The 27813-nt window shown below is 39.8% G+C and overlaps 1 protein-coding gene across 2 annotated transcripts in view; it reads left to right on the top strand.

Moving 5' to 3' along the window:
* The window catches only part of CFAP58 (cilia and flagella associated protein 58), a 108862-nt gene that overhangs the window by 75490 nt on the left and 5559 nt on the right, over positions 1-27813 (top strand). For both annotated transcript variants that reach the window (XM_017851646.1, XM_017851647.1), the window contains 2 exons: positions 23305-23424; positions 25690-25823. In XM_017851646.1, coding sequence (XP_017707135.1) covers positions 23305-23424; positions 25690-25823 — 254 coding nt within the window. The remainder of the gene's footprint in view (positions 1-23304; positions 23425-25689; positions 25824-27813) is intronic.

Genomic DNA, 27813 nt, shown 5'->3' with positions numbered 1-27813 from the left:
TAGAAACAAGTAACAATAATATGGCCAGTAACTGAAAAAGAAAAGAAGTAGATTACTTAGAGTCCAAACAAAACGTTTTCAATAAAGAATTTCTCAGTGGAACATTTAGGTTGTTATTGAATCTGTGTACAATTATATCTTACTCCCCAAACAAAACAGATTTTCAGTGATAAATGTTTTTGGACAGCAGCAAGATTCAATTCAGTTTATTTCAACATGAGGATTTATTTGTGAAATTAGAAGAAAATAGTTGCCAACAAGGACCTAGGGGAGTCCTCTCTATTTTTAGCTCCTCTGTTGGTGTTTTACCCAGAAATATCTTAGAAACGGAGGTGCTTCTTACAAGGATGAGAAAAATTGCAGGTGGAGCAGAAATTAATTTGTATTTATAGTCCAAACACCTACATGAATCCTTAATCTGCTTTTTTATGATTTTAGGGGAATTTATAGAATCGTTGAGACTGGAAGAAATCTCCAGGGGGTCATCAAGTTCCCTCTCCTTATAATGGCAGTGCTGATTTTATTATCTTAAAGCAGCTCTGATAGATGGGTGTCAAGTCTGGCTCATGTTTCATGCATTAAAAAATGTATATTCCCTACTCTGCATGTATTTAATGTGTAGGAAACAGCCTGGGAGCTGCCTATATGCCTGGGAGTCCTTTTCTGAGTTCTTGACACACAGCCTTCTCTGGAGCAGGTGCCAAATCTGTAGCATATTAAGCGTTATGTTGATACCATCAGCCTCAGTTTGCTTTTGGCTTCTGACAGTTTGGAATGCTTTCCTCCAATGTGTGTAGGGGCCCAGTGTACTATCTGTTCTGAGATGATAATAGGTCATTCCCTCTTACATCTTTTTGTCCTGCACACCTCCAGAGAACTGCCTTCCCATAAATTAAGAAGCTTGCTTGGCAGACTAATTATGAACCAAAAAGCATTTTGGGGTATCTATAATATCTATAGAAGTTTATGAGAAACAAAGGAATAGGACATGGTCCTTACCTGCAAGAAATTGATGATCTATTTGAGAAGATTTCTGAGGTATATTTGGGGAGAAATGAGACTGATCTCCAGGAGCAGTGTGTGAAAATCCAGATCATTACTTTACAGTTCCATTCAGTGAACAATACACAATGACACCTAAACACGTCATTCTGGATACTGACAATAGGGAGGGCCTAATTATGCAGTAGAGCCACTGTCTGGGACAGTATATAATCAGGTGTTGTTCTTTAAAACTGCTGTGCATACCAAAAGGATAAGAGCAGGTGAGGTGAGTAAGAACTGGCTTCCTCAAGGACAAAGAGGACATGTTTGGGCTGGGCCTTGAGGTGTTAAAATGACTTATCCAGTTATTGCCTAAAAACATACGCTGAGGCAGGATGGCACAGTGGCTGAAAGCTGAGACCTATTTTGAGTCCTGGTTTTACCAATGACTACCTCTGACCTTGGGCAAGTAACTAACCCTCTCAAAGCCCCAGTGACTCCAGCTGTAAGGCAGCAAGAGGAACAGTACCTGATTCATAGCGTTGCTGTGTGCATCAGATGAGCTAACTGATTTAAACTGCCTAGGACAGAGCTAGACACCCAGGGTAAGAAGAAGAGTAACTACATGTGATGGTGGTGGTGTTGGTGTAGAAAAGGCCCATGGAAGCACATGGGCAGAATATTAGAATGTTCTTGAAGGGGGTACTTTTGGAAACAAAGGAAAAGGGCATTTCAGGCTGAGGACAAATGAAGAGTCAATGTTCTGAGGCAGAGGTGAGCACATCTGGGGTGTGGGGATGTGGTTGAGTAGCAGGAAGATATAGCTGGCTATTTTGTTTTGGAAGGTACCTTTAGATATATTTGGTGGGACCAATTATATGTCTTAGAGACCAAGCACAGGCATTACCCTAGCTCCAGGAGACAACTATGCACTCTAATAGTGACAATGACCACAACTCCCACAGCTGCAGCTAATAGGTCTCGACCGCCTATTTTACTGTGTGTCCAATCCTTTATGTTATGTATGTTATCCTCATAAGAATTTTAAAGTGTTAGACCAGTTTTACAAATGAGGAAGCTGATGCTCAGAGTGATAAAGTAACATGGCGAAGGCCACACAGTATCCCGTGGCAGAGCTGGGGGCCCAAACCCATGCAATCTGTGGTGAGAAGTGACCATTGTGTCCTAGCCAAGGTTGGTTGGCTCTCTGGGCCTACATTCTGCAGGAGATTAGCCGGTCGAGTGTGACTCGGTAAAAGTGACGAGGAAGAAGACTGAGGCCAGGGACTGGGGCTAAAGGAGCAGATAAGGAGCAGCTGTGATTTGGGCCTGAGGTACTGAGGGTATTGGTAAGGGACAGGCCCTGGGGAGGAGAAGAAAGGAGTAGGAGAAAGGAGCAAATCCATGAGATCTTAAAAAGACCAACATAGGCTGGGCGCTGGCTCACATCTATAATCCCAGCACTTTGGGAGGCCGAGGTGGTGGATTGCTTGAGCTCAGGAGTTTGACACCAGCCTGAACAACCTGGAAAAACCCTGTTTCTATAAAAAATACAAAAATTGGCTGGATGTGGCGGTGCTCACCTGTAGTCCCAGCTACTTGGGAGGCTGAGATGGGGGGATCACCTACCTGATCACCCTTGACCAGAGGTTGAGGCTGCAGTGAGCTGTGATGGTTCCAGTGCACTGCAGTCTGGGCAACAGAGTGAGACCTTCTGAAAAACAAAACAAAACAAAAAAGACCAGCATAGGGGACTTGGAAATTGAATCCCTGTGAAGGTCAAGGGAGGAGGGTCAAAGGTGGCTTTCAGTCTTTCTTCCCGGTCAGTGATAACTCCAAGGTTGACAAAACCAATTTGCTGCCTTGGGGACCATTCACCATACCACACCCCTACTCCCACACCTCCTTCCCCTCCCCCACACCTCCTTCCCCTCCCCACTTCTATCATCCTCTCTCCCTCCCTACTCTTCCCAACTATCCAGGCTGAAGCTTGAACCTTAAGACTCTTTAAACTTTGATGAACCCAGGCTGAAAACAAAACAAAACAAAACAAAACAAAAAACAGGGAAAGAAAATCCATGTTACAAAAGGCTGCAATTTTTTTTTTTTTTTTAATCACAGGAAAACTAGAGACTCCAGTAATTCTTTCGTTCCATTTCACTCTTCCAGATTGTGCCTCTGATAGAGATTGGCAGTTATGAAGAAAGACATTTTCACCCCATTACATGTTCCAGTTGGTTATTGCCAGCCTGTTGAGAGCTATTGATTTTTGCATACTTGTTTGTATCCAACATATCATACTAAATAGCTTCTCAGTTAATTTTCTTGGGTTTCTAGGTATGTAATCATACCTTGTTTAAGAAGTGATTATTTTCCTCTTCCTTTCCAATAATCATTCAATTTGTTTTTATGTCCTCACTTATTGCTTTGTTTATAATATCAGTTATTTAAAAAAATTAGTTGGAATAATGAAAATGATGTTGGGTTTTAGAAATCTGAGAGGTTAACAGCAGAGTGAATGGCCAAGAAGCCACTGCAGAGGAAGTGTGCTGTTACAATGCCCAAGGAGATTGAAATGAAGGAAATTAAAATAGTCACAAGAGAAAATTGACTGGCTTTGTTATTGTGGACAGGTACAAAAGATGACTTTCAGGTCTTAAGTCCAAAGTCGGTGGTCTAATTGACAGTCATTAGGAACTTGGCTGGGTTATTAATATGATTTGAAGTTTATTTCAATCTATTCATCTGAAAAAAGGTGAGAGGATGGAAATTAATTAAAATTCTCAGTTTATAAAAACAGTTCCAAGAATGTAGATTCAAAATAAATTAGCAGGTATATTAATTTTCTTCAATATTGTCACAGTCTGACTCTTAATCTAGTGAGAGGCAAAAATATCACAGAATAATTACAATTTATAAAGGTTTTTTTCTAGTTGACAAAGCAATTTTACATATATTGTCTCATCCGGTCTTCAACAACTCTGTGAGATGGATGTTGATGGAAGGATCTAACATTTGTCTGACAAGTTATATTTTGCAAAGCACTTCTACCCACAGCACCTCATTTAGTGCTCGCACTGATTAATTTCTAACACGCACTCACAACATTTACCTGACTGTGGTTCTCTAATATAGATTTTCTTTTCTGTCTCTGAAAATGAAATTCCCCACAGAGAATATGCACCCATGCCTTTCTGTGCTCTAAACCGCTCTTCATTTTTCAAAATTCTGTTCAGCTAGGACATTATCTTTGCCCCTTCCCCAGAAGCACAGAGGTAGAGCAGGGAGAGACTGAGGAGGGAGGACCCAGCCAGGTGGCCCTTGGCTGGTCTATATAGAGGTGGGGTGTGAAGAAGCTCCCTCAGCAACATCGAGGGTTATGGAAACTTTGGTGTGACCTTATCGTCTTTGGCTTTTTCCTAAAGTGGGGATCGTAGAGAAACTGGCTGTTGTGTGAGAGTGGGTAGTATGCTGTTGAGGGGATGACATTTCCTGTGCAAACACATGTAAGCACATGGAGAGGCTCTGTATTCCTTGCTTAGACAAAACTACGTTTCTGGATTTTAGGAGAAGGAAGGAGAAAGCTCATCTGGTTGTTTGCAGGATCTGGCAGTGGACTGTGTCTGATTTTGCAATGGAACTCAAAGGCTGGTATCACAAAGGCCAAGGGAGGAGGGAACTTCCAGGAGGGAGTAGGACATCACTGTCAGCATCCGCCAGGAGAAGCATAATCGAGGGAAGGATGTGCCCACAGGGAAGTCGCTCACTGATGTCCTGTGAGAGTCCTGTTCTGGGAAGTTGTTGGGGATGGAAGTCTGGCAGCCAAGGGCCCCAAATGAAAGAGATGTGAAACAATGGGGACAACAGACTTGGGTTACTTGTAGGAGACATTTGACTATGAAACACTGGAGGGAAAAAATGTAAAAACACAGATATAAAACACAAATACATTCTTGTAAAAGATTCAAACGATTTAGAAACACAGAATAAGCCATGCAAGACCTCTTTTTGTCTCAGCCCCACTCCCTGAGTCTAATGGAGGGATGCGTGCTCTTCTGGTCCATGATAAACATTTTAGAGAGGGATGGGATGACAGGCACGAGTGCAAGGAGCAAGCCCAGGAAAGAGAGACAAGGGTCAAGATAGGAATGCATGTTTGCGAATGTGCCTGGGGATAGTATGTGTGGCTTCATGTGCATGGGTGCGTGTCTGCATATGTTGATTCACATGCACATACTAGGCAAGAGGATGAAGGCTACCAGCTCTTCATGTGAGATGGTCAGGAAGGCAGAGAGAGTTTAGGTAGCACTGGTGTCTTGCAATGGAGGTTGGGGTCACTTAAGGTATCTTTTGTCTGCTTAGATCAGGCCATCTGCTGAGCACGTATGTTGGAGGAGAGACTGGGGTCCCAAAGATGGGTCTGAAGAGGCTGCTGGAGCAGACACTGTCCAGGTGTTCCCAAGAAATGGACATGAGAATTGCTGAGCAGAGAAAAGGAATGGATCAAGACACAGATCCACTGATTTTCTTGAATTTGTAGCAGCTCCATTCTGTACAGTTCTGCGTTGCCCTCCAGCAGCACTGTGTGGCCAGGAGCTGAGTGATTGACCCCACAGTAGGAGAGAGGTAGTGCTGGGATTGTGCATGGCAGTTGTCACAGAGGTTGGGGATGAGGGGGTGGCAGGTGCTGTGGGGGGCACTCAGAAACATTTGACTCTGCAGTTGAGGAAGAGGAGGGAGAGCAATGAAATCAGGCAGAGGCTAACGTGCTGGTGCAGTGGGAGGGTTGAGTGGAGTCCTGGTGGCAAGGGCAGAGAGCAAAGGAGTGAGCCAGCCTGCATTCAGAGAGGGAGACCTTGGAGCTTGAGCATTTCAAAGCCAGCCCTTGAATAAATGACATTCGTATTCAACTAGCTGTGGAATTTCAGGGGTAATATGTCAACCAGATAAAGGCAGAAAAGCATGCCAGTGTCTACTGTGGCATATCAGCTCCTGTCCCCCAAATTTGTTTATCGATATTTCCTTGTTAAGGATCCCTTAGTAAGTGTCACTTCTGAAATTGATGTGTATTTGGAGCAGCCTCAATTCCTCTTTGATATTGAATATTACTGTTGCTCTCTGATTTGTGAAATCTTTCATTCTGTTAGGTCTCGCCCAAATTCGCTTTCTCCTAAGTAAAAAACAACTCAAGGTACATGTTTATACCATCCCTCACTTTTAAAAGATGAAAACTGATCTTTTCATCTGTTGAGCTACTACTTACCTGGGTTGACTCTTGGACTAGGCATAGAATTACTATACTTTTGCATTTGAGGCTCCAGGCCTTGGCTGACTTGGACAGAACACAAATATAAACTCATTTTTTTTTCCCCCGCAGCCTTTCCTCTTCTGCCTGCTCTGAGGGTTCTGCTCTCTCACTGAGGGCTCTGGCTCTCTCACTGACAGCCCCTCCTCCCATTCAGGGAGGGGTCTGCCCCTGCAGAGTCGTTCCCTTGGCTTTTCAGATACATAATCAGGATAGCAGTGAGGGGTAGATAGATGGGCAGCACATGAAAGGAGCTATTCTAGAGCTTTTGAAGTCAAGAATGTGAAGGTGGCTGCACATGGTGAGGGAAGGGGGGTTTTAAGTGCTGATGTGGATCATGTATCCCCTTCACAATAGTCGAAAGACACGAATGATGTACTTAAGTTAGCCTGAAGTTACTTGTTGGTTGCTTTCTTTGCCCATGATAGCTCTCTGTGACTGGACCACATGGGTCTTAGTGTCAATGGGACTGTACTAGAATCATCACTTTCCAGTCAAGAGTAGACAGCATTAAAAAGGGAGCTGCCCTAGGACCACTAAAATCACACAGGCTGATCCAGTGATAGTCCACGGGGCAACAGAAACACCAGGAACCTGAAAACAAAAGGTCGTTTTCTTATGGTTTTGCTTTTTCATGTTACCTTCTCACCTACAGTCTTCTTTTGGAAATGAATCATCTTTCTACTACAGAACTTAATACACAATTTTCCACTTTCCTAAAATTTTATTAAGTGCTTTATGGAACAATTTGCATGAGGTCTAATTTTCCAAGTTGTCGGCTGTGCAGCGTAATGACCTCATACTTTTTCGTCTAGTTTCATGCCATTATTTATATAAAGAGGTGATTGGTTTGCATTCAAATGAGGCACATGTGAGACTGGACACATTTTTGCATCTAAAAAACACCATTGTTGCTCTATTTCAGTGCTGTCCACTAAAAAATAATGTGAACTACATGTGTGATTTTAAATTTTCTAGTAGCCACAATAAGAAAATGTAAAAATAATCAGGTAAAATTAATTTTAATAACATTGTTTAACACAGTTCATGCAAAATAATATCACTTCAACATGAAATGAATTTATTAATGTGATATTTTATGGGTTTTTTTTGTACTAAGTTTACACTATCTGCCATGTATTAACATTTAAAGCAAATATCAATTCAGACTACATTTCAAGTGCTTGATAGCCATGGGTGGCTAGTGGCTACCACATTGATGAGCACAGTTCTGTTTTATGGTCACGATTAGTTGGGTACCAGTTTGGCTACTTGGTTCTTTCTGATTTACTGAGTGTATTTGATGTAATCTGAATGAGGGCACTACTGGATGTGGCAGAGAGTTGTTTAGTCAGTTACATTAATCATTCATTCATTCATTCTTTTCATTCACACACTCATTCAACAAACACTGAGTACCAGGTCTTATGCTTATTCTAGGGATACAAAAAGACACAGGAACGGTTCTTATATGAGTTTTAGATAAAATGTTAATGCAGAAAAGTAGAGTATAATAGAACACAACTGTCTCTATTCACCCAAAATAGTAAATATTAATGTTTTGTCACATTTGTTTCAGATTTTTTAAAAAATGAAGTGAATAGATTTTCAGATTAGATGAAAACTTTTGTGTCCCTTCAAAGTCCCATTTCTTTTCTGCCTTTTCCAGAGGCAACTACTGTCATTAATTTGATGTGTAATCCGTCAGTATATTTTTGTGCTTTTACTGCAAATAGATGCATTTACAATTTATAGAATTACTTGGTACATTTTACATTTATACACATGGTAGCATACTGAATGCATTAGTATTCATTTTCTTCTTTTTTCTACACTCAATGCTGTATTTTTGAGACCTATCCTTGATACACATCAAAGATAAAAATAATTCCATTGTATATCTATTCTATAGCCATTTTTTAAATGATGATGAACATTTAGGTTTTTTTCTTTCAAATTTCACTATTGCAAAAGTATTTCAGGGGCATTCATGTACAAGTTTCCTATACACATACATGAGCGTCTCTCTAGGGTATGTATCTAGAAGTAGAGGAAGTGTAATACCAAAGGCAGAAATGATAAAGAAAAAGAGTGATAGCTTTGTCTACATAAAAAGTTTAATACATTATGAGGATAGTAAAAGCGTTTCAAAAGTAGAAGGAAAAAACTAGGAAAACATTTGTAACAAATATGGCAGAGAAAGTTCACTATCCTTAATATATAAAGAGTTTTACAAATCAATTTGAAAAGGTATCAGTGAATAAACTGGTACAGATAATAAGCAAACAGTTCACATAGGAAGAAATATGAATCAGTAGTGAACATATGAAAATAAGGTAACCTTATTAGTAATCAAAAGAGTGAAAATTAAAAGAATAATTATCTTTCCTTTTGGCCTATCAGACCAGCAAAGACAAGAAAAGAATGATGATATTCAGTGTTAAAATGTGGGTGTAATAGGCAATTTTTTTTATTTTTTATTTTTTTTTTTGAGACGGAGTCTCACTCTGTCACCAGGCTAGAGTGCCATGGTGTGATCTTGGCTCACTACAGTCTCCACCTCACGGGTTCAAACAATTCTCCTGCCTCAGCCTCCTGAGTAGCTGGGACTACAGGCACACGCCACAATGCCCAGCTAATTTTTGTATATTTAGTAGAGATGGAGTTTCACCATATGTCTTGATCTCCTGACCTTGTGATCTGTCTGCCTCGGCCTCCAAAACTGTTGGGATTACAGGCGTGAGCCACCGCACCCAGCCAGTAGGCACTTTTATATACTGTGAGTAGAGTTTAAATGGATGTAAACCTTCTAGAAGAGAATATGGTAGTATGTATTAAAGGCTTTATAATATAAAAACTCTGACTCAGAAATTCTATTTTAAGAATTAATCCCGAGAAAATAAATCAGAATTTTGTGTCAATATATCTGTGATGAGGATGTTTCTTGTAGTGTTATTTATGCTATAAGGTTGAAGATGGCTTTGCCTAAACCAATGAAGAATATGACTAAATCAACCCAAGGTTAAAAAAACCTAACTTTAACACTAAAGATGCAGTTATTTTATTATTATTATTTTTTTTTGAGACAGGGTCTCGTTCCATCACTCAGGTTGGAGTGCAGTGGTAAAATCATAGCTCACTGCAGCCCCAAACTTCTAGGCTCAAGCCTTCCACCTGCCTCAGCCTCCTGAGTAGCTACAATTATAGGCATGTGACACAGCACGTGCCTAATTTTAAAATTTTTTGTAGAATTTTGCTCTGTTGTCCAGGCTGGTCTTGAATTCCTGCCCTTAAGAGATCCTCCCACCTTAACCTCCCAGAGCACTAGCATTATAGGCAAGATGCAGTTAATTTGAAGAAGCTGGAAAGACCTCTCAAGAGAAGTTACTTTGATCATCAGGGTCTTGAAGGATGGGAATGTGTTTGCCAAGGGGTGGAGGTGGAAATAGGGGAAGGGCATTCTGCAAAAATAAGTGGCCAGTACCAAGGCAAGAAGTCTCAGGAGAGCCTGGTCGGATCAGGGAGTGACAGTGATTTTGTGTGATGGCATATAGGGAACATGAAGAGGTGCAGAGCCAGGATGGAGCCCTCTCTGCTCTGAGCCCATCCCATGATGTCATGATCCAGCTCTTGCTTGGAGTCTTTTTAGGATTTCATCACAAAGTTCAAATTACTTGGAGTTATTTCAACTTGAGTATTTAATTCCATCAGAATATTTCTTGTTTTCAAGATATTTCAAATATTTCAGTATTTCAAGTTTTAATTTAGTGCACTCTTCCAAAGAATGCTCCAAGTAAGCAAGATTTTGCTGAGTAGCCTTTCATTGCTACATTGCATGTTTTAACAAGTTGCTTGCTTAAGATCCTTTCCTTATGCAGCTGTCATTGTCAATGTACAGTTACACAGCTGGTCTATTCTCTCCGGAACCCTCACTTCGTTGGCTGTCCCTCTGGTTTGGCAGGTGACTTCAAATACTTTGCTTTGCAAACTATTTGAAGAAGCCAAGAGTGTGCGGCTCCAGGCTTGGAGTCACACTGGCCTGGGTAGGAATCCTAACTCTGCAATTTTAAGTGTGTGATCCTGGGCAAATTACTTAGCCTCACTCAGCCTCTGTTTCCTTATCTGTGAAATGGAGTTGATGTATGAAGACCACATGGATAATGTCTATAAATTGGTTTTCAGAGCTTGTCGTATGTGCTAAATAAAATGTTAGCTATTATTATAATTACTATTTTATGAGTAACTGGATTCTTTCTGCCTTCTCTTATTAATCCCCAGGGGATTATTTATAGTATAGGCGTAATTATTTGTGGTTCTAGAACTTCTCTTGTGTTTCCTACCTCAGTGGCATGTTGTTGAGAGGAAGCTGAGAATTCATTGTCTAGGCTGACGCTTGATCCCAGGCTTCAGTGAGCAAAGTGTAGGAGGCTTCAGGTCTCCTTCTAAGTTAGCCAGTTTATACAAGGTCTGAGGAATGAGCCCTTTTAGGACCACAGACTGTGGGTTCGAATGGCACATGCCATTAGGTTATCTATTTGTGGAATCCCAACATTCTTGCAGCCTGGTTCATCTCACCCTTGAGCAAATCACCAAGAAGCAGGGATTCGAGAGAGAAAGAGAGAGAGAGAGAGAGAGAGAGTGAGTCAGGGAGAGAAACTCATGGATTCAGCAGGTGACCTTTGGAGATGAAGCCTCCAAGCATTTGGGAAGTGATAGACCTTTATTGGTGATGAAATCCCAGGGAACCTTTCTTTTCAGAAGTGTTCCTTCTCTGATTTTTGTGATGTCACCTGTAACTGTCAAGAATTGCTCTTATCACAATATCCTATTGAGTCACTTCTCTGCCTCTCCCATTAGACTCTAAATTCCTTGAGAACCACACTGTCTCTAGGAAGGAGCATGGTCTTTTGGAATTGAGTCTTCTGTACAGCTCTAGGACTTGTGACTTTGGTCAAGTTACTTGTTTCCTCGTCTGTAAAATGAAGATACTTACTGATTTATAGACTTATTATAAGGATTGGATATAATTTATGAAAAGTGACTGGCATATAATAGTTGATTAATAAATGGTAACTGGTGACTATGAGAACAACCATGATACCAGCGATGATAATGCCAGAGTAGCATTGTGCCTGATGTGTCTGTCCATCAGCACATGTTTTGTGGATAGATAATTGGATGAATGAATGGTCAAATAAATTCAAATGTTTAAGTAGATGAGTAAACTGGCCAGACGTGGTGGCTCATGCCTGTAATCCCAGCACTTTGGGAGGCCAAGGCGGGCAGATCATTTGAGGTCAGGAGTTCAAGATCAGCCTGGCCAGCATGGCAAAACCCCATCTCTACCAAAAATACAAAATATTAGCCAGGCATAGTGGTGTGCACCTGTAGTTCCAGCTACTTGGGAGGCTAAGGCAGGAACATCTTTTGAACCTGGGAGGTGGAGGTTATAGTGAGCCGAGATTGCGCCACAGCACTCCAGCCTGGGCAACAGAGTGAGACCCTGTCTCTGAAATAAATAAATAGATGAGTTAACAGTTCCAACAGACTGACTTCAACCCTTGTCCTTTTTAGCCTCAACCACATTTGATGGCATCAAACACACTCACACTTGCCTTCTCTCTCATCTCTTAGGGCTCAGAAGTTTGCTGATTCTCCTCCCTTGTTGACTCTTCTTTCTCTCTTCTTCTTTGGCCTTTTTTCATTTCTCCTATTCCCTAGATGTTAACCATTCTCCAGAGAATATTCTTGAACATTGCTTTTACTGCTTTCACCCTCAGGATTTCATTCTTTATTAAGGCTTCAATTATCACTGTTATGTAGATAAAGTCAAGATGTCTTATATAGACTCTTCTGCATTCTGGTCTTGTATTCCTTAAAACTTATTTGTCAAAAGGATGCCCTGTAGACTCTTTAAAATTGAACTTACCATCTTCTGCCTGAAGCCGGCTCCTTCCCTGGCATGGGTATGCACATTCATGCTGTGGCAGCTTTTCCAGGCTCCCAGAGGCTTGACATGCCGGAGTCATTTCTAACTCCTCCCACCCATGTTCCAGTCAGTCGCTGATCATGTAATTCCATCTCCATATGCTCTTGCATCTGCTTCCAACCTCTTTTTTCCCCCCAGGCACTATCCTGATTCAGGTCTTCTCTATGATCTTAAGCCAGTTCTCTGAAGTGGAACGCTTAAACACTGAGTGCTGTATGTGCATTTTAATCTCAATCTTTGAAATGTTCTGTTTTATATATGTCTTATAACAGAAATAATTTATTAGAGTAGTGTATGTATATACGATACAATAGAATAACATTTTTATTACTAGAATAATAATCTATTATACACCAAGAAGCCCTCAGTAGCTTTTGTGTTAGGCTGTTCTTGCATTGCTATGAAGAAATACCTGAGACTGGGTAATTTATAAACAAGGGTTTTAAGTGGCTCACGGTTCTGCAGACTGTCCAGGAAGCATGGCGCTGGCATCTGCTCAGCTTCTGGGGAAGCCTCAGCGAGCTTTTTCTCGTGGTGGAAGGTGAAGCGGGAGTAGGCACTGCACATAGTGAAAGCAGGAACAGGAGAGAGTAGGAGGGAAGGTGCCACACACCTAAACAACCAGATCTCACTAGTACTCACTCTTGCAAGGACAACACCAAGACATGAGGGATCCACCACTAGGACCCAAGCACCTCCCACCAGGACCCACATCCAGTATTGGGGATTACATTTCAGTGTGAGATTGGGTCAGGGACAAATATTCAAACTATATCAGCTTCCAAGTGCCTATTGTATTGAAAACAAACTCATCTGCCTGTCATTCAAGGCATATGTAGTACCTCCTTTCTAGGCTGGTAAGGCAGTCCCTGGTGTAGAGTACCTTGCACAAGCTTCAGGCTCTAGCCAAATCGAGCTACTTACTGGATGCTTTTAAGCTCTCACTTCTTCACCTTTGTGACTTTGATTGTGTTGTTCTCTTCGCTTACTCTCCATCTGTTATGAGTAGTATGCATAGTGGTTAAGAGCAAAGAGATTATATATATCAATTTCTCTCTCAGTCATTGAAATGTTCTATTTCATATAAGTTCAAATCTTGGCTCTGACACCTTCTAGTTGTTTTATTTGGGCAAGTCACACTTCTGAACCTCAACGTCCTCATCTGGAAAATAGGGATAGCAACAATCAGCTCACAGGTTTGTTGTGTGGAGTTATTAAGTAACACATGTGTTGAGCTTAGCACCATGTCTGGCATATTCATAATACCTGATCTAAAACTGAGAGCTGCTGCTACTGCTTCTATTACTCCTTTCCAGTATTTTTAGTCCAATTCTCCCAAATGTGAGATTGTGCAGGAAAGTAAAGGTTGTTGTAACATAAAAATATTAACAAATGAGCTTGCCATTTATGTGACTATTTCCTACTCAGACATTCCTCCCAGCATCATATGACTAACCCTTGCCCATCCTGACATCATTGGTCTGTTTCAGTAGAATTGTTTAACATTATTAATACCCAACAGTACAATGCAAATACGATGCATGGCAACTGTAAAATTAAACTTTGCAAAAGATGTTAGATACCATGAAGTCAATGCAACTTCATGATACTAGAAAAATGCTGGAATCATGTACGAAGGCAATGATCTAAATTAGGATCTAGTGGAAAAAGAGAAAATTGAACAAATATAAGTATAGGCACTTCAAAAAAGAATGTTTTAAATATCAAAGGATTAAGAGGGAATTTGGAAGAAATTAATGAAGTTTTAAATATTACTGCTAACAGAAATATTTTAAAATACTTGTTCAGAGTATTTAAATAAAATACAAACATTAACCATGAAAGAAATATGTATAAATCTTGCTACATTAAAATTAAGAATGTCTGCTCCCTAAGAGAAATTATAAAGAAAAGCACAAACTTTATATTTCTTTCTATATCCAGAATATATAAATAATTACAAATCAGTTTTAAAAAGACTATATGTGAACAGGCATTTCTCAGAGGAGGAAACACAAATGAATAAACTTGGGGAGAAAATCTTATTTTATAAGAAGGGAAATGGAACATTTGATGGGACATATGATAACATTGAGATGCCATTTTACTGTTTCTAGAAGGACAAAACTTAACATGTCTGTATTAGTTATCTATTGCTCCACTGCAAATAACCATGAGTTTCACAGCTTAAAACAACACACGTTATCTTCTAACTTCAGTGGGTCGGGAGTCTGGGTATGGCTTAACTGGGTCCTTTGCTTAGGAATGCCTGACAACACTCAGCAATGGCAAGTATACAAATCAATGGGAATTTTTATAAAGCACTTTGGAAAATAATTTTCTGTTACCTTATAGAGTTGAATGTTCATATAGCTTTAAGATGCAGCACTTCCACTCATAGGTCTATATCCTAGAAAGACTTGGACTTCTGAACTTGGGAACATGCAGAAGAATGTTTATAAAAACAAAACCCTGGAGACAACCCAAATACCAACTGACAGGTGAATGCAGAGATTGTGGAATTCTTACCCAGTGGAATATCAAATCAACTACATGAACAGAAACACACAATAACCATAAGATTTATGGTTCAATAAATCTTAGAACCATATTATTGAGGAAAACAAGCAAGCCAAAGAAAACTAGATACACTCAGATACATTTTTATAAATCAAAGCAAAACTAAGTAACAGATATGTGATAAAACTATATGGAAAAATCAAGACAATTATGATAATGGGTTTCAGAATGGTGCTTACCTTGGATGATGGTTGTAAGCACAGAGGTGGGTTGGAGAAGGGAGTACACAGTAGCTTCTTGGTAATGAGAATATTCTATTTCATAAGTTGGGTAATGGGTTTACCCTGAGCATTTATTATCATGCTTTATAGCTGTATATGCTATGTATATTCTTTAATATGATTGTTACATAATAAAAATTTAAGAAAATGTGCACTATAGTAGTCAGATATATGAAGTCAAACTATACTGTAATATAATGTTGTCAGTTATGTCAAAAAGCACCAGTCATTTTAATTGGGGTTTACTGGTTATTTGTTTGTTCTAACAGTAGCACATTATTACAACTAAAATGTAAATTTTGTTAACTATAAGACAAAAAAACCTATGAGTATTAGATCAGTGTTTCAAGGAAAAAAATCTCACTGCCACTTTTATTTTATCATTTATTTTGAAAATTGGACACCATTTTATTTCATTTCATTTTGGGAGGCTGAGGTAGGAGGACTGCTTGAGCCCAGGAGGTCAGGGCTACAATGAGTTGTGATTGTGCCACTGCAGTCCAGCCTGGATAGCAGAGTGAGACTCTGTCTCAACAACAAAAACAACAACAACAACATATTTTCAAAGAAAAATAGCAAAAGCCAATTGGAAACCTACTTACTCTTCAACTCCAATTTTCTTTAAATTTGGAAGTGACTTACTGATTTACTATTTCAAACAACTCCTCTTCTTCCCCTTTAGACATTTACCATCTACTCATGCTAACTTCTCCAGAGGAGACCACTCTAGCATGTATCTATAGGTCCTTGTTTAGCTCCTTTTACCAAAACATAGAAAACACAATTCTATTTTGCATCTGAAGGGCTCTATTCACCAAGAATAGGAAAAAAAATCCTTTGGAATAGCCAGTTAAGTTGAATTTTAAAAAATATCCCCATGAATGTGATTTGGTTGGGGCAGGAATCCTTTCCTTTGTTCCCGGTAATCTGATACCCATCCTTGAATCCTTGTAGTTCATCCTCCCTATTCTAGCCAGGTAATGATTTGAATCCAATGATCCAGCTTCAAGGATGGAGCCCTCTCCAGTCCAAATATTTACAACCAGCAAAACCAAAGGAAAGGAGGCAAAATGTAATCAGAAAACGTTTCTAGGGAATGAGGACTTATGTCTGTCATCTGCTTAACAGATGTACATCAATAACTATCAAATTCCCCCAAACAAATTTCTCCGTGGTATTCAGATAAGTTTTAGAAATTTAATCATCATGGAGACAATGAATACTATTTAAAATGGATTAACTTCAAGTGGCTTTATCTATTAAATTTGTCCTTTGATAGTGAAGACCTTTTCAGATCCACAAATATTACTGCTACTTCTTTTCCCACCAAGATGCATCTGAAATATTTCCCTTTCCGTGGCCCACCAAACTGATATCATTTCCACTTTTGAACTTACCTACACATGCATAGTACTCCTCGCACCTCTTTGGGAACATGGCATGACTCTGTTTTGTTTTATAATGACTTAGTTATTTGTTTTTCCATAACTGGATACTAAACTCTAGACCTTACTGATTATTTTTTGGTGGGGAGTGGACAGAGTCTCATTCTGTCACTCAGGCTGGAGTGCAGTGGAGAAATCTTGGCTCACTGTAACCTCCACCTCCCGGGTTCAAGTGATTCTCCTGCCTCAGCCTCCCAAGTAGCTGGGATTACAGGTGCCTGCCACCGTGCCCAGCTAATTTTTGTATTTTTTGTAGAGATGAGATTTTGCCATGTTGGCCAGGCTGGTCTCAAACTCCTGATCTCAAGTGATCTGCCTACCTCAGCCTTCCAAAGTGCTGGGATTACAGGCGTGAGCCACCACACCCGGCCAACCTTACTGATCTCTGTGTGAACCTAGAACAGTCATGCACATAGAGTTGTTGCTAAATAAATACTTAGTTGACTTGAATTTCTCTAGACGTGTTTCATTACTGGCTTTAAGAAAAAACACTGTCATAATTTTCACTACGTGCAGATTCTTCGCATGCATTAAATTGCTCGGTAAGGTGCAAAGTTAAAGCCAGCAAACAGCTTTGGTAACAATGTTCAGGCTAGCCTAGAGCATTACATACTTTGTACCAGATTTTACATACATGTATTTGCATTTTGGAAATAAAGTCCCTTGCAAAAAGAGCTCTCAAGAAAGCTTGTGTTGCTTACATCAGAAAGCACCAGAAGCATTTTTCCTATTGTTACAAAAATGGTGAAGGTTAGCGCATGCAAATTTCTCATATGCCTCATAAAACACTTACTCATCTACATCTAAAGCCAAGAACCACTGTGTAACCAACTAGTTCCCTGCTCACAAGGAACTTGGCTGTGTAATTCTGTTTCATCACCAAATGCCAGCATTTCCTATCCTCTCCAGTGGGCTTTACTACTTCATGACATCATAAACAAGATGGGCCCAGAGTTCAGTTTAGCTGACATCTTCGTTATAAAGCCAATAAACAAGAAAGCCCCAAGGTATTAGGCATTATTTTTTCTTTTCTAAAGCTAGATAGAAATGTAATATGTTTACAGAGTTTCTAATTTATTTTTCTGCTAATGAAAACAGGCATTTCCAGATAAATCAGACAGTGTTCTAGCATTGCTTTTATATACAGAGGGAAGTAATTTTGCTTAGAATTTTAAATGTAGCTTTTGTCTTCTGTTAAGAATTATGGATGGTAGTGGGGGGATGGAAAAAGGACTGAAACCAAGCAAAGAGGCAAAAATGTATTGCATTTTTTTTCAATTCTGGAAAAGAGTTATGTGTGCAATTAGGATTTCTGTGTTTAAGGAGGCTGTTTAAAAAGTCAACACATTTTTTAGTTGAGGAATGTAGTTTAAGAGTTATGCTTACGGCTGAACGCAGTGGCTCATGCCTGTAATCCCAGCACTTTGGGAGGCTGAGGAGGGCAGATCACAAGGTCAGGAGTTCGAAACCAGCCTGACCAACATGGTGAAACCCCATCTCTACTGAAAATACAAAAATTAGCCGGGCATGGTGGCGTGTGCCTGTAATCCCAGCTACTCAGGAGGCTGAGGCAAGATAATCTCTTGAACCCGCGAGGCGGAGGTTGCAGTGAGCCAAGATCGTGCCATTGTACTCCAGGCTAGGCAACAGAGTGAGACTTCATTTCAAAAAAAAAAGTTATGCTTACATTTTTATATTTTTATATTTATGTGTATCAGTATGTACATGCACATACAAGTAGTCTTTTCAGAGCCAATTTGAATACATTTGCAAGTCTTATGAATTTTAAAAAATGTTTGAAACTACTTGAACTATCAGAAAACCTCTATAAACATTTAAGAGATCAAGGCAAGGTTGTACCTCGAGTGATTTTCTGAGTTATACACAACATACATAATAAATAAATATTGCTCAATGTGATGGAACTCATAGCACCAGCTCAGTAAAGTGAATTATGCAAGCTCTGCTAACTGGAAGATGTTATCGAATGGTTTAATTCAAGTAAAAGTTCTCAACACAAATATATCTGTACCTGTATTGATGTATATTGGTAAAATACTATGGGCATAGTTTGCTGACCATGTAATTGCAATCAATGAAATTATTGAGCTTCCTCAATAGAACGAGGAGAGCACAACAGTAGGTGTGAGTTATATAGAGAGAGATCCACCATGGTTCTAGCCTTAAAGGCTCAAAATTCAGTTGGAGAGAAATAATGGGTTTATAAAGATAAAATACTGTTGGTAGTAACATGATGTCTGTTGACATTTTGAAAAAGAGATTTTCTGTATATTCTGCGAAGTAACTTCTCTCAGAAGTAGTGGTTATTGAATAAAAAAAAAAAATCAACATTATCTTGAACCCACTGGGTAAGGCTGGAGTGAAGGCAAGATGGTATCTCTTTCCTTGGAGTTCTTGGCACTCAAGCATCTGAGTGGGTAGCTTTTGCCCTGGTAGGTGTAGATAAGCATGTGTCTTTGGTCTGGAGGAAAGCGGCCTGTTTCGCTTGAGTCAGCTTGTTCACAGACTGAGGTGATTATTCCCAACTCTCACCCAAGCAAATTGATGACTCCAGGGTGAGCAGAATCAATGCACTGGCATTTGCCAAATACAGATTCAGATGAAAATGGAATAAATTAGTTCCTCTTGTCAATTATTGCTTCAAGTAGGTGAACTGAGGAAGAAGGGGTGCTGAGGTGCACAATGAGTTTGAACTACGTTCTGTTTTCAGCTGAAGATATAAACAGACAGTGACTATAAAACCTTAGCTTGGTGGGAAAAGGAGTTCTGTGAGCAATTCAATTTCTCCTTCTGAATTGTACCTGGAAGAGCACTGACTCTTATTTGCATAGGCTGTTCAGAATATGTCTGGAATTTCCATTGTGAAGTTACAGACTGCCACCATGTAATAACAGCATTATTGGAAGCTAATACCATAATTAATTTCTTACTACTATACTCAGCTGATATTGACAATGAGAAGTACAGTTACCCAGCATAACTTGGCAGATTCTTCACAGCAAAAGAATTCATAATCAGATCTGATGGCCTGTCCAATAGATAGAACAGGGTATCTAGGAAGAGACTATCATTTCAAGGATAGACATAGTATGGTTAGTGCTCTCAAGACATGCTTAGCCAAAGAGAGAGCTACTCTTTTGGTATTAGTAGTTGAACTTGATTCCAGTATAGCTGTTTATAAAATAAATAGTGAGGCATGCTACAAAGTACTATTGCTGTGGGTCACCAGCAAACTCTGAATAAAAGAAATGCCAACCTGAAGATGCAATCTCTTACTGGTGGGGAAATAATATACTCTTTATGATTTTCTTATGATATTTCATTGACATATGGTGCTTCTAACCAAGTGACAAATTAATCTACTAGATTTAAGGAGAAATGGATGTGGCTTAATGAAGAAGGACAGGATATGTATTATAAGGCAGCTGGTTCTGCCACTGCTGGCTTATGGAGAAAATATACATTGGACAGCTAATGAGCCTCTGTTGCATAAGATAGATTCTCTTTATAATAGAATTGCACGCTTTGTCTCTAAATGGGGTTGTTATACACACCATTGCACAATGTTTAAAGAGCTTGGTTGGCCCTTGTAGAGGGTTATGAGAGAAATAAATTGGAAGACAATTGTACTTAAGACCTTCAATCCATCAAGCATTTCATATTTATCCAAATTACTAGCATGTTCTCCCAAAATAGGAATCTGTGTGACACACAAGGCTAGAATGTTAATGCTGACCAGACTTTGCTTTATCAGACAGGTTTTCCACTGTAAGTATTGACCAAAATTCACGCGTGGTGAAGCTGGGCAATACGCATTCCAACCACTGCCCCCATTCCCTTTGCCTCTGCTCTTCATGTATTCCACTATCTTAGTCTCTGAAGTTTCATTTGTTATTTCTTCTATCCACCATGAACACAAAGGGCTCACTTGCCCTGGGTTATTTAATTCTCAGAACTTTTTGACTTGACTACCCAGACAGTTCTAGTGGTAATTCAGTTTCTTCACTTTTCTCCATACTTGTGGGCCCTCACAGTTCAGTTGCTCAGCTATTCTTTAGAATAAATCCATTTCAATTAAGGTTACAGCCTAGAAAGAAATACTAGGCTGGGTGTGGTGGCTCATACCTGTAATCACAGCACTTTGGGAGGCTGAGGTGAGTGGATAAAATGAGCCCAGGAGTTGGAGGTGAGCCTGGGCAACATAACAAGACCCCGCCTCTACAGAAAGTGCAAAAATTAGCCAAGCATGGTGGTGCATGCCTATAGTCCCAGTTACTAGGGAGGCTGAGGTGAGAGGATTGCTTGAGTCCAGGAGGTCGAGGCTGCAGTGAGCTATGATTGCACCACTGTACTCCAGCCTGGGTGACAGAGTGAGACCCTGTCTCAAAAAAAAGAACAAAAAATAAAGAAAAAAGATATTGGAAGTGATGAAGAAGACCGGATAAATGACAATATCATTCACTCTGTGTCAGACAGAAGACTGTGCTTTCTATTAGAGGACATGGCAGGGCTTATTTAGATGGTGTAGACGGGGAGATGGAGGTGGTGAGTCATGCTCTTACCATCATTACTTTCTAATGTGGCTTTGAACCTGATTCTACCTTCTGGCTTGATTCTTCTATCCATGATATCATGTAATTGGAATTTTGTATCTCAATTTTGCCCAAATATTTTCAGGGTGATACCATGTCCTTGAGCCCCAGGGGAAGTTTTGCGCAGGAAAGGTGATTCTTGGGGTATACCATCACTAGGTTTTTGACTTGCCAACGGACTTTAGAGGCACCATTAATTCCTGCTGATGCTGAGATCCTCACCTATGTGGTGAGGTGACAATATTTTGTTTCTTTCAAACTTTCTTTTCTGTGTTTTTCTCCTCTCAACCTACCAAGAGTAATTGAAGCGAATTACACCTGTGAAACATTTCAAGCTGCTTGGAGTAAGATGATCTTTTCAGTTTAAGACATTATTGTGTCCCAAACCAGACTGCTTTCTCTCTGTCATTGTGAGGTTCTTTCCTTTGCAAGTCTATCCGTACTCTGGTATAGAGAAAGGTGAGCTGAAAGAATGGACAAAACTGTTTCATGGGCTTCTCCACGTATTTATTACCCTCTCCAAATTGAATCTTGAAGCCTTGTCAGAAGTGTTATTTTCCCAACAGAGCAGGTGTTAAGTGTCTATAGAAAATAAACTCACCTCCTGATATCTTTCTCATTGCCTGCTACATCCATTTACTGTGAAGATTATATTGTAAGGTGTGACAGGAGGTGTTGTACAGCAAGGGAAAAATCATCACTTTGTAATTCGATTTGTTCAAGTTCTCTTCTTTTGCACGGGCTTTTGGATTTCCTTGTCATTTGTGGAATTATTTCTTAAATGGTGAGTATCATTTTCATATGTGTTTTTCCCGAAGCTGATTCCATCCAAATACTTTTTAAGTTGCATACACTCTTCTATAAGTAGAGCTATGTTTTGTAATGAAGTTTCAATAATTTGGCCAGGGAAAAGGAAAACCAAAACAAATGCTAATAATGACTGGTTAATGATTTTCTTTCACCTAATTTTTTATGACTTTTATATTCTCTGCTAAAACAGATTATTTGATAACAATGCTAAGAATACTTAGCTATAGGTAAAAATTAATATCCATTTGACTGAATGTTTCATTTAATGAGAGGGCTTGTGCTTACCACAATTATCTTAAGGAAATAAATGTGTACAGAGACTAATGAGTAGACACACTAGACTTTATCAATGTTTATTCAAATTATTGCAGTTTAGTGATATGGAAATCTAGAATTGAGATGCTTTAGAAATAAATCTTTGCTTGTATGTAATTTCTTTAGTTCAAGGATCTGAAAACACTTTACAAGCAATTAAACTCTAGGATTCAAATGGGGATTTCACATTGTTTATTGTTTAAATAAAGTTACAGAATTATCATTTGCTTAGGGTTTCTAGAAAATCCTTTCTTTTAGGTCTACCAATATGCATACCGGAGTTTCCCTGGATATTTACCTCTTCGCTCAAACTATTTTCAGATTTCTTTTCTTCTCATGCCATCATATTTATTTTCTTTTTTTTAATAGATGGGGCCTGGAGTGCAGTGGTGCGTAGCTCATTGCTCCCTCGATCTCCTGGGCTCAAATGATCTTCTCACCTCAGCCTCTTAAGTAGCTGGGACTATAGGCATGCACCAGAATGTCCGGCTAATTTTTGTATTTTTCTTTTCTTTCTTTCTTTCTTTGTTTTTTTTTTTTAATAGAGCCGTGGTCTCACTATGTTGCCCATGTTGGTCTTGAACTCCTGGCCTCAAGTGACCCTCCTACCTCGGCCTCCCAAAGTGCTGGAATCACAGGCATGAGTCACTGCACCAGGCTATTATATTTCTTGAAAAATTCTCTTTTTTACTTCCTTCCTCCAACCAACTCTTCCAACCAGAGTCAGTCACTCCCTCCTTTTCCTGGCAAGATCTTCTATCCTTGCCCTTGTCTCCCAGTCCTTGTGATCTTATGTTCAGGTAGAGAGGAACTTTCTCTTACTCATTGTCTTATTACTTGTATCCAAAGGTTGGGCACATTCCTGGCCCTTCATAAGGATTGTTTCAATGCATGACTGAATGAATCTGTGAGTGAATGTGATCACTGTGGAGCTGTGAAATAGCTTGGGCCACTCCCACATTGTGCTGGCTGTGCAGTGAAAGGCATTTTCCCTGTTTTGACGGGGCCGTTTATCTCTGCTGCTGGTTCTGCTCTCTACTAGGAAAAGGAGAAACTCTACATGGAACTAAAGCACGTCTTGGCCCGCCAGCCTGGACCTGAGGCTGCGGAACAGCTGAAACTCTACCAACGCACGCTGCATGACAAGAAGCAGCAGCTCAAAGTAAGTGGTAGCCCCTGTTCCTTCCTGGTCCCAGGGCAGCCACACTCCGGGGAGCACGCCTGGACAAGTCCACTGCCTCCACACAATGAACCAGTGTCTCAATGCCACAATCCTCTGAGGTCAGCTTTCTTAGAGCTCTAGTCTAGGATGAGCCAGCTGACCTCAGAGCTACCCCTCTCTTCCTGGACTATTAGCACCGTTCTCCATTTCCAGAAAGAGGCAGGTGAGCAAGAGACGAAAAGATGATGACCACGAAATGGAAATGTGGAGGACAGGGTTTATATGGATGATCTCAAGATGATTTGTTAGATTACTTGAAGGGCAGGGATGAGCAAAGGAAATATTTTAACACCATTGCCCAACTGAAGCAGACTGCCATGCCACAGTGGATCTCTGGTATTCTATCCCATCTGAAATAAACATACACAGAAGAAGTCCAGCTACTGCCCGGCCCTGAGAGCCTTGCTTCCTGACCAGCTCTTAAATATGTAGCCATGAAAGGGAAATAAAATCCGGCAAGATTTTCTGATAGTGTGATTCCCTTCTAAGTCACATAAGACCCTCAGTTGCAGAGATATGGAGTGTTTTACTTTTATATGTGCCTTTGTAAAGTTTTCTCAAAAATTGTGCATGTTCACACTATATTTTGAGCTTCACCTCCTAAGCGAGTACTTAGATATTCTTGTCATGTCGGGGAAGTTTTACACACACAGCCACAGGATGAAGCATGTGCCAGTTGAATTCTGGCACTTCCTGCCCAATGAGGGTAATAATCGTTGACTTTCTGCCTGGGGTAAAATATATGCCATCCTACTAGTATAGCCCTAACCCCTTCAAAAACAGGACATTGTAAAACTGCATCCTTTTATTTTAAAACGGCAAATGAAGCAAGTCTAATTAGAGCATTAATTTTCAATTTGTCACTCTGAATGTTCATTTCACATGAATATCCTGAGACGTAATTTGAGTTTTGCATAAGACATAATCTTTTGATTATTTTGTTCCTTTAAAAAATTGAATACTTTAAAGAAAACACATTATTTTCCTGTTTTCTCAGAGGTAGATACAGATTAGAAAAGCACAGAGCTATCTTATTCACACAGAGCTGCGGGTTGCCTTCAAAAGCTCACAGGAGCCTTTTGTGAATTTAACCCTTTATCTCAGGAAATCCAGATTTTTCGCTCAAATGAAATGTGACCCCTCATGAAGAGGTTTAGAGGTGGGTGGTACTGAGCATGTCTGCCAGTTTGTCCTTGATACTTACCTACTCTTTTAGGAAATTCCACATTCATTGTTTAGAAGCAGGGTTTTTGTTTCTACGAGTTTAACCATTGAGACAGGCTTTTTTTTTTTTTTTTTTTTTTCAGCATGAAAATTACATTCTTTAGTCCGTGATAACATAGTCAGAATCATTTTCACAGCAGTGAAGAAGAAAGAGTTCAGATACAGATGAACACTAAGAAGGCTAAGATCTCCCTTTTATGCAAAGCTTTAAAATAGCAAACAAGAGGAAAAATAAATCCAGCCTATTGCATCCCTGTTAGAACTATAGCCTTCCTTTTCTCTTTTTGGTTTTGGTGGGGAGCACACCCCAGCTTTGGCATGCGCTATGTGCTATGCAGATGAGTGAATCCCCACTCTTCTTGTCCAGCCCAAGACCAGCAGCAGCTACTGAACACAGCAACGGAAGGAAGCAGGTAGTCAGGCTTTGAAGGGTCCCAAAGAACACAGTAAAGAGGGGATAGGCATTGAGCAGCATCACAACCCTGAAAACACATACATTGAATGCTTAGTTAGCAGTGATGGCAGGATGATTTCAGAATAATTTTTTTCATAATCCTCAGATGAATCACACGTTCTAGTGATGTTTTTCTTGAATACTCTCTCTCTCTCTTTTTTTTTTAAGGCTTTAAAAGCAATTTTAGACTGTGTGTCTGGGAATTTTTCTGTCTCTATTCATGATATTCCTTGAAGCACATTAGACTATTCATCTGTGAGCCTGTTCGAATGTTGTCTAATAGTTCTTCTTTTAAGTGGGGGAATGATATTTTATTTAAAGTTGCAACCAGATGATGCATCTTCAGCCCTCAGCCAGGTTTCTGCTCAGACGTGGACCCTGAGCAGGTGGAAGCATGCAGATTAAGTGTGATGCTTGGGCATTGTTTTGCACCTCCAGCTCCACTGCAGTAAATGGTAGCAGATTAAAAGATTTCTCAGAAAAGGATATTGTGTCTTTTGTTAACACTGCTTTATTTGCCATGTTAGGTTTTGTCTTCAGAACTGAATATGTATGAAGTACAGAGCAAAGAATATAAATATGAGGTAGAGAAACTTACCAATGAGCTCCAGAATTTAAAGAAGAAATACCTCGCTCAGAAACGTAAAGAACAACTTCAAAAGTAAGAATTAGTCAAACGTCCTATTTGTGCCTATTATCTGCACATAAGAAAATATTTGGTGAACAGTCACAGACTTGCAAGTTTCACTGGGGTAAACTAAGTCGCAGGGCAAACAAATGACGTTCTACCAGTCACTAACTAAGTTTGTATCAGAGCAAGATCAGTGACTCATCTGATACTGAGTCCCCTCCTTGGGATTCTAACAGGGATCCATTAATATCTGCTCATTGGTGGATCTACCATGGAGCAGAGGAAATGTAATATGACTTTTCCCCCCACACTAGTCTGGTTTGGAGATAATAATGTAATAACTATGTTTGCAAATGAGGTTCAAAATCAGCCTTGAACAGCATATTCACATTTAAAACCACATGTGCTTTTGCTAAGGGACCGGGGCTTCATAAAGCTGTTCTTTCTAATGATGCCCCTGTACCACTATAACTGCTAGCAGTTCACCTATGTTTTTATTTATTTATTTATTTATTTATTTATTTATTTATTTATTTATTTATTGTAGTGACAGGGTCTTGCTATGTTGCCCAGGCTGGTCTTGACCTCCTGGCCTCAAACAGTCCTCCTGCCTCAGCCTCCCAAAATGTTGAGATTACAGGGTGAGCCATGCCTGCCTAGGGTTTTAGATAGTTATTATCTCTGAACCATCTTCTGTGTCTAGTGACTGACTTCAGCATCTGCTGTGGGGGGTTGATGTGACCTCTTCCTCTAGGAGATGATAATGTAGAGGTGAGGTGAACATTTTGGGTTTCAGGATGCTCCCATGTTGAAAAACAAAAGTTCTCTTCACATTGTTAGTATTATTTGCCTGATCCCAGGGTGAGAATAGGGGCCCAAATGAATTGGGTTTGAAATGAACTAGTTTTGAAACTTGGTTTGGCTGCATGACATTGCCAAAATCATCCAGTTAATTTGGCAGTGACTCACGTTATGGGCTGAAAGTCATGCTTGGTATTTATCCACATGGACATTTCAGGGACATGGTGAAATACGGCTTGAGTGCATTTGCCTAAGATTCGTTAGTAGCAAAGTTATATAAAGTAACTGGATGCAAATTCATTTGCCAGTAAAAGTCTGCCCTTCTTGTAAATCAGAATACTCCCCTGTTCCACATTTAGGTGCCAGTTCCATAGTAGAGGAAAATACTGCTATAATTTAAATAAGTCCTTCTTAATGTGTAGGTCTACCAACTATCTGTCTGATTCAGAATCCCTAGTGAGATGTATTAAACATGCAGGTTCCCAGGCCATATTTCCAGATACTTGGATTCAGCAGACTCTGGAAACCTGCAATTTAATAAGCTCCTCAGGTGATTTTCATGCACAGTGAATCTTCAGAACCACTAATATTAACAATGTAAATTAAATGAATGCTGGAGTGGAAACACTGTATTTTTCTTTTAGGATATCAAGATTGTGCTCATAAAATGTCAACACAGTTAATTTCCATATGAGGCAGGTGTCTAACTCAGTGGTCTTCAAGCTCTTTGATTGTACACCCTTATCAGTAAAACTTTTTTTGAGACAGAGTCTTACTGTGTCACCCAGGCTGGAGTGCAGTGGCACCATCTTGGCTCACTCTGACTCCGGAGTTCAAGTCATTCTCATGTCTCAGCCTTCCAAGTAGCTGGGATGACAAGTGTGTGCTAACATGCCCGGCTAATTTTTTTTTTTTCTGTTTTTAGTAGAGACAGGGTTTTGTCATGTTGGCCAGGCTGGTCTTGGACTCCTGATCCCAAGTGATCTGCTGGCCTTGGCCTCCCAAAGTACTGGGATTACAGGCATGAGCCACTGTGCCCTCCCAGTAAAACATTTTTGAACTTGCAGCTCCCCTCCTGTATATGCATATATCTTTAAAATAATTTTTAAATTTCAGAATAGTTTTAGATTTACCTGCAATGTATTTTAATTTATAAATTATATGCAGATACCACTGTCAGTTTGTAACTCTTAGTAAAGCATAATTTAAAATTTTTAAA

This window comes from Rhinopithecus bieti, unplaced genomic scaffold (genome assembly GCF_001698545.2).
Source record: "Rhinopithecus bieti isolate Rb0 unplaced genomic scaffold, ASM169854v2 scaffold_31787, whole genome shotgun sequence".
In the NCBI taxonomy this organism is placed as follows: domain Eukaryota; kingdom Metazoa; phylum Chordata; class Mammalia; order Primates; family Cercopithecidae; genus Rhinopithecus; species Rhinopithecus bieti.
Note: the sequence above shows the minus strand (reverse complement) of the source record. Positions and strands in the feature narration are given on the sequence as shown.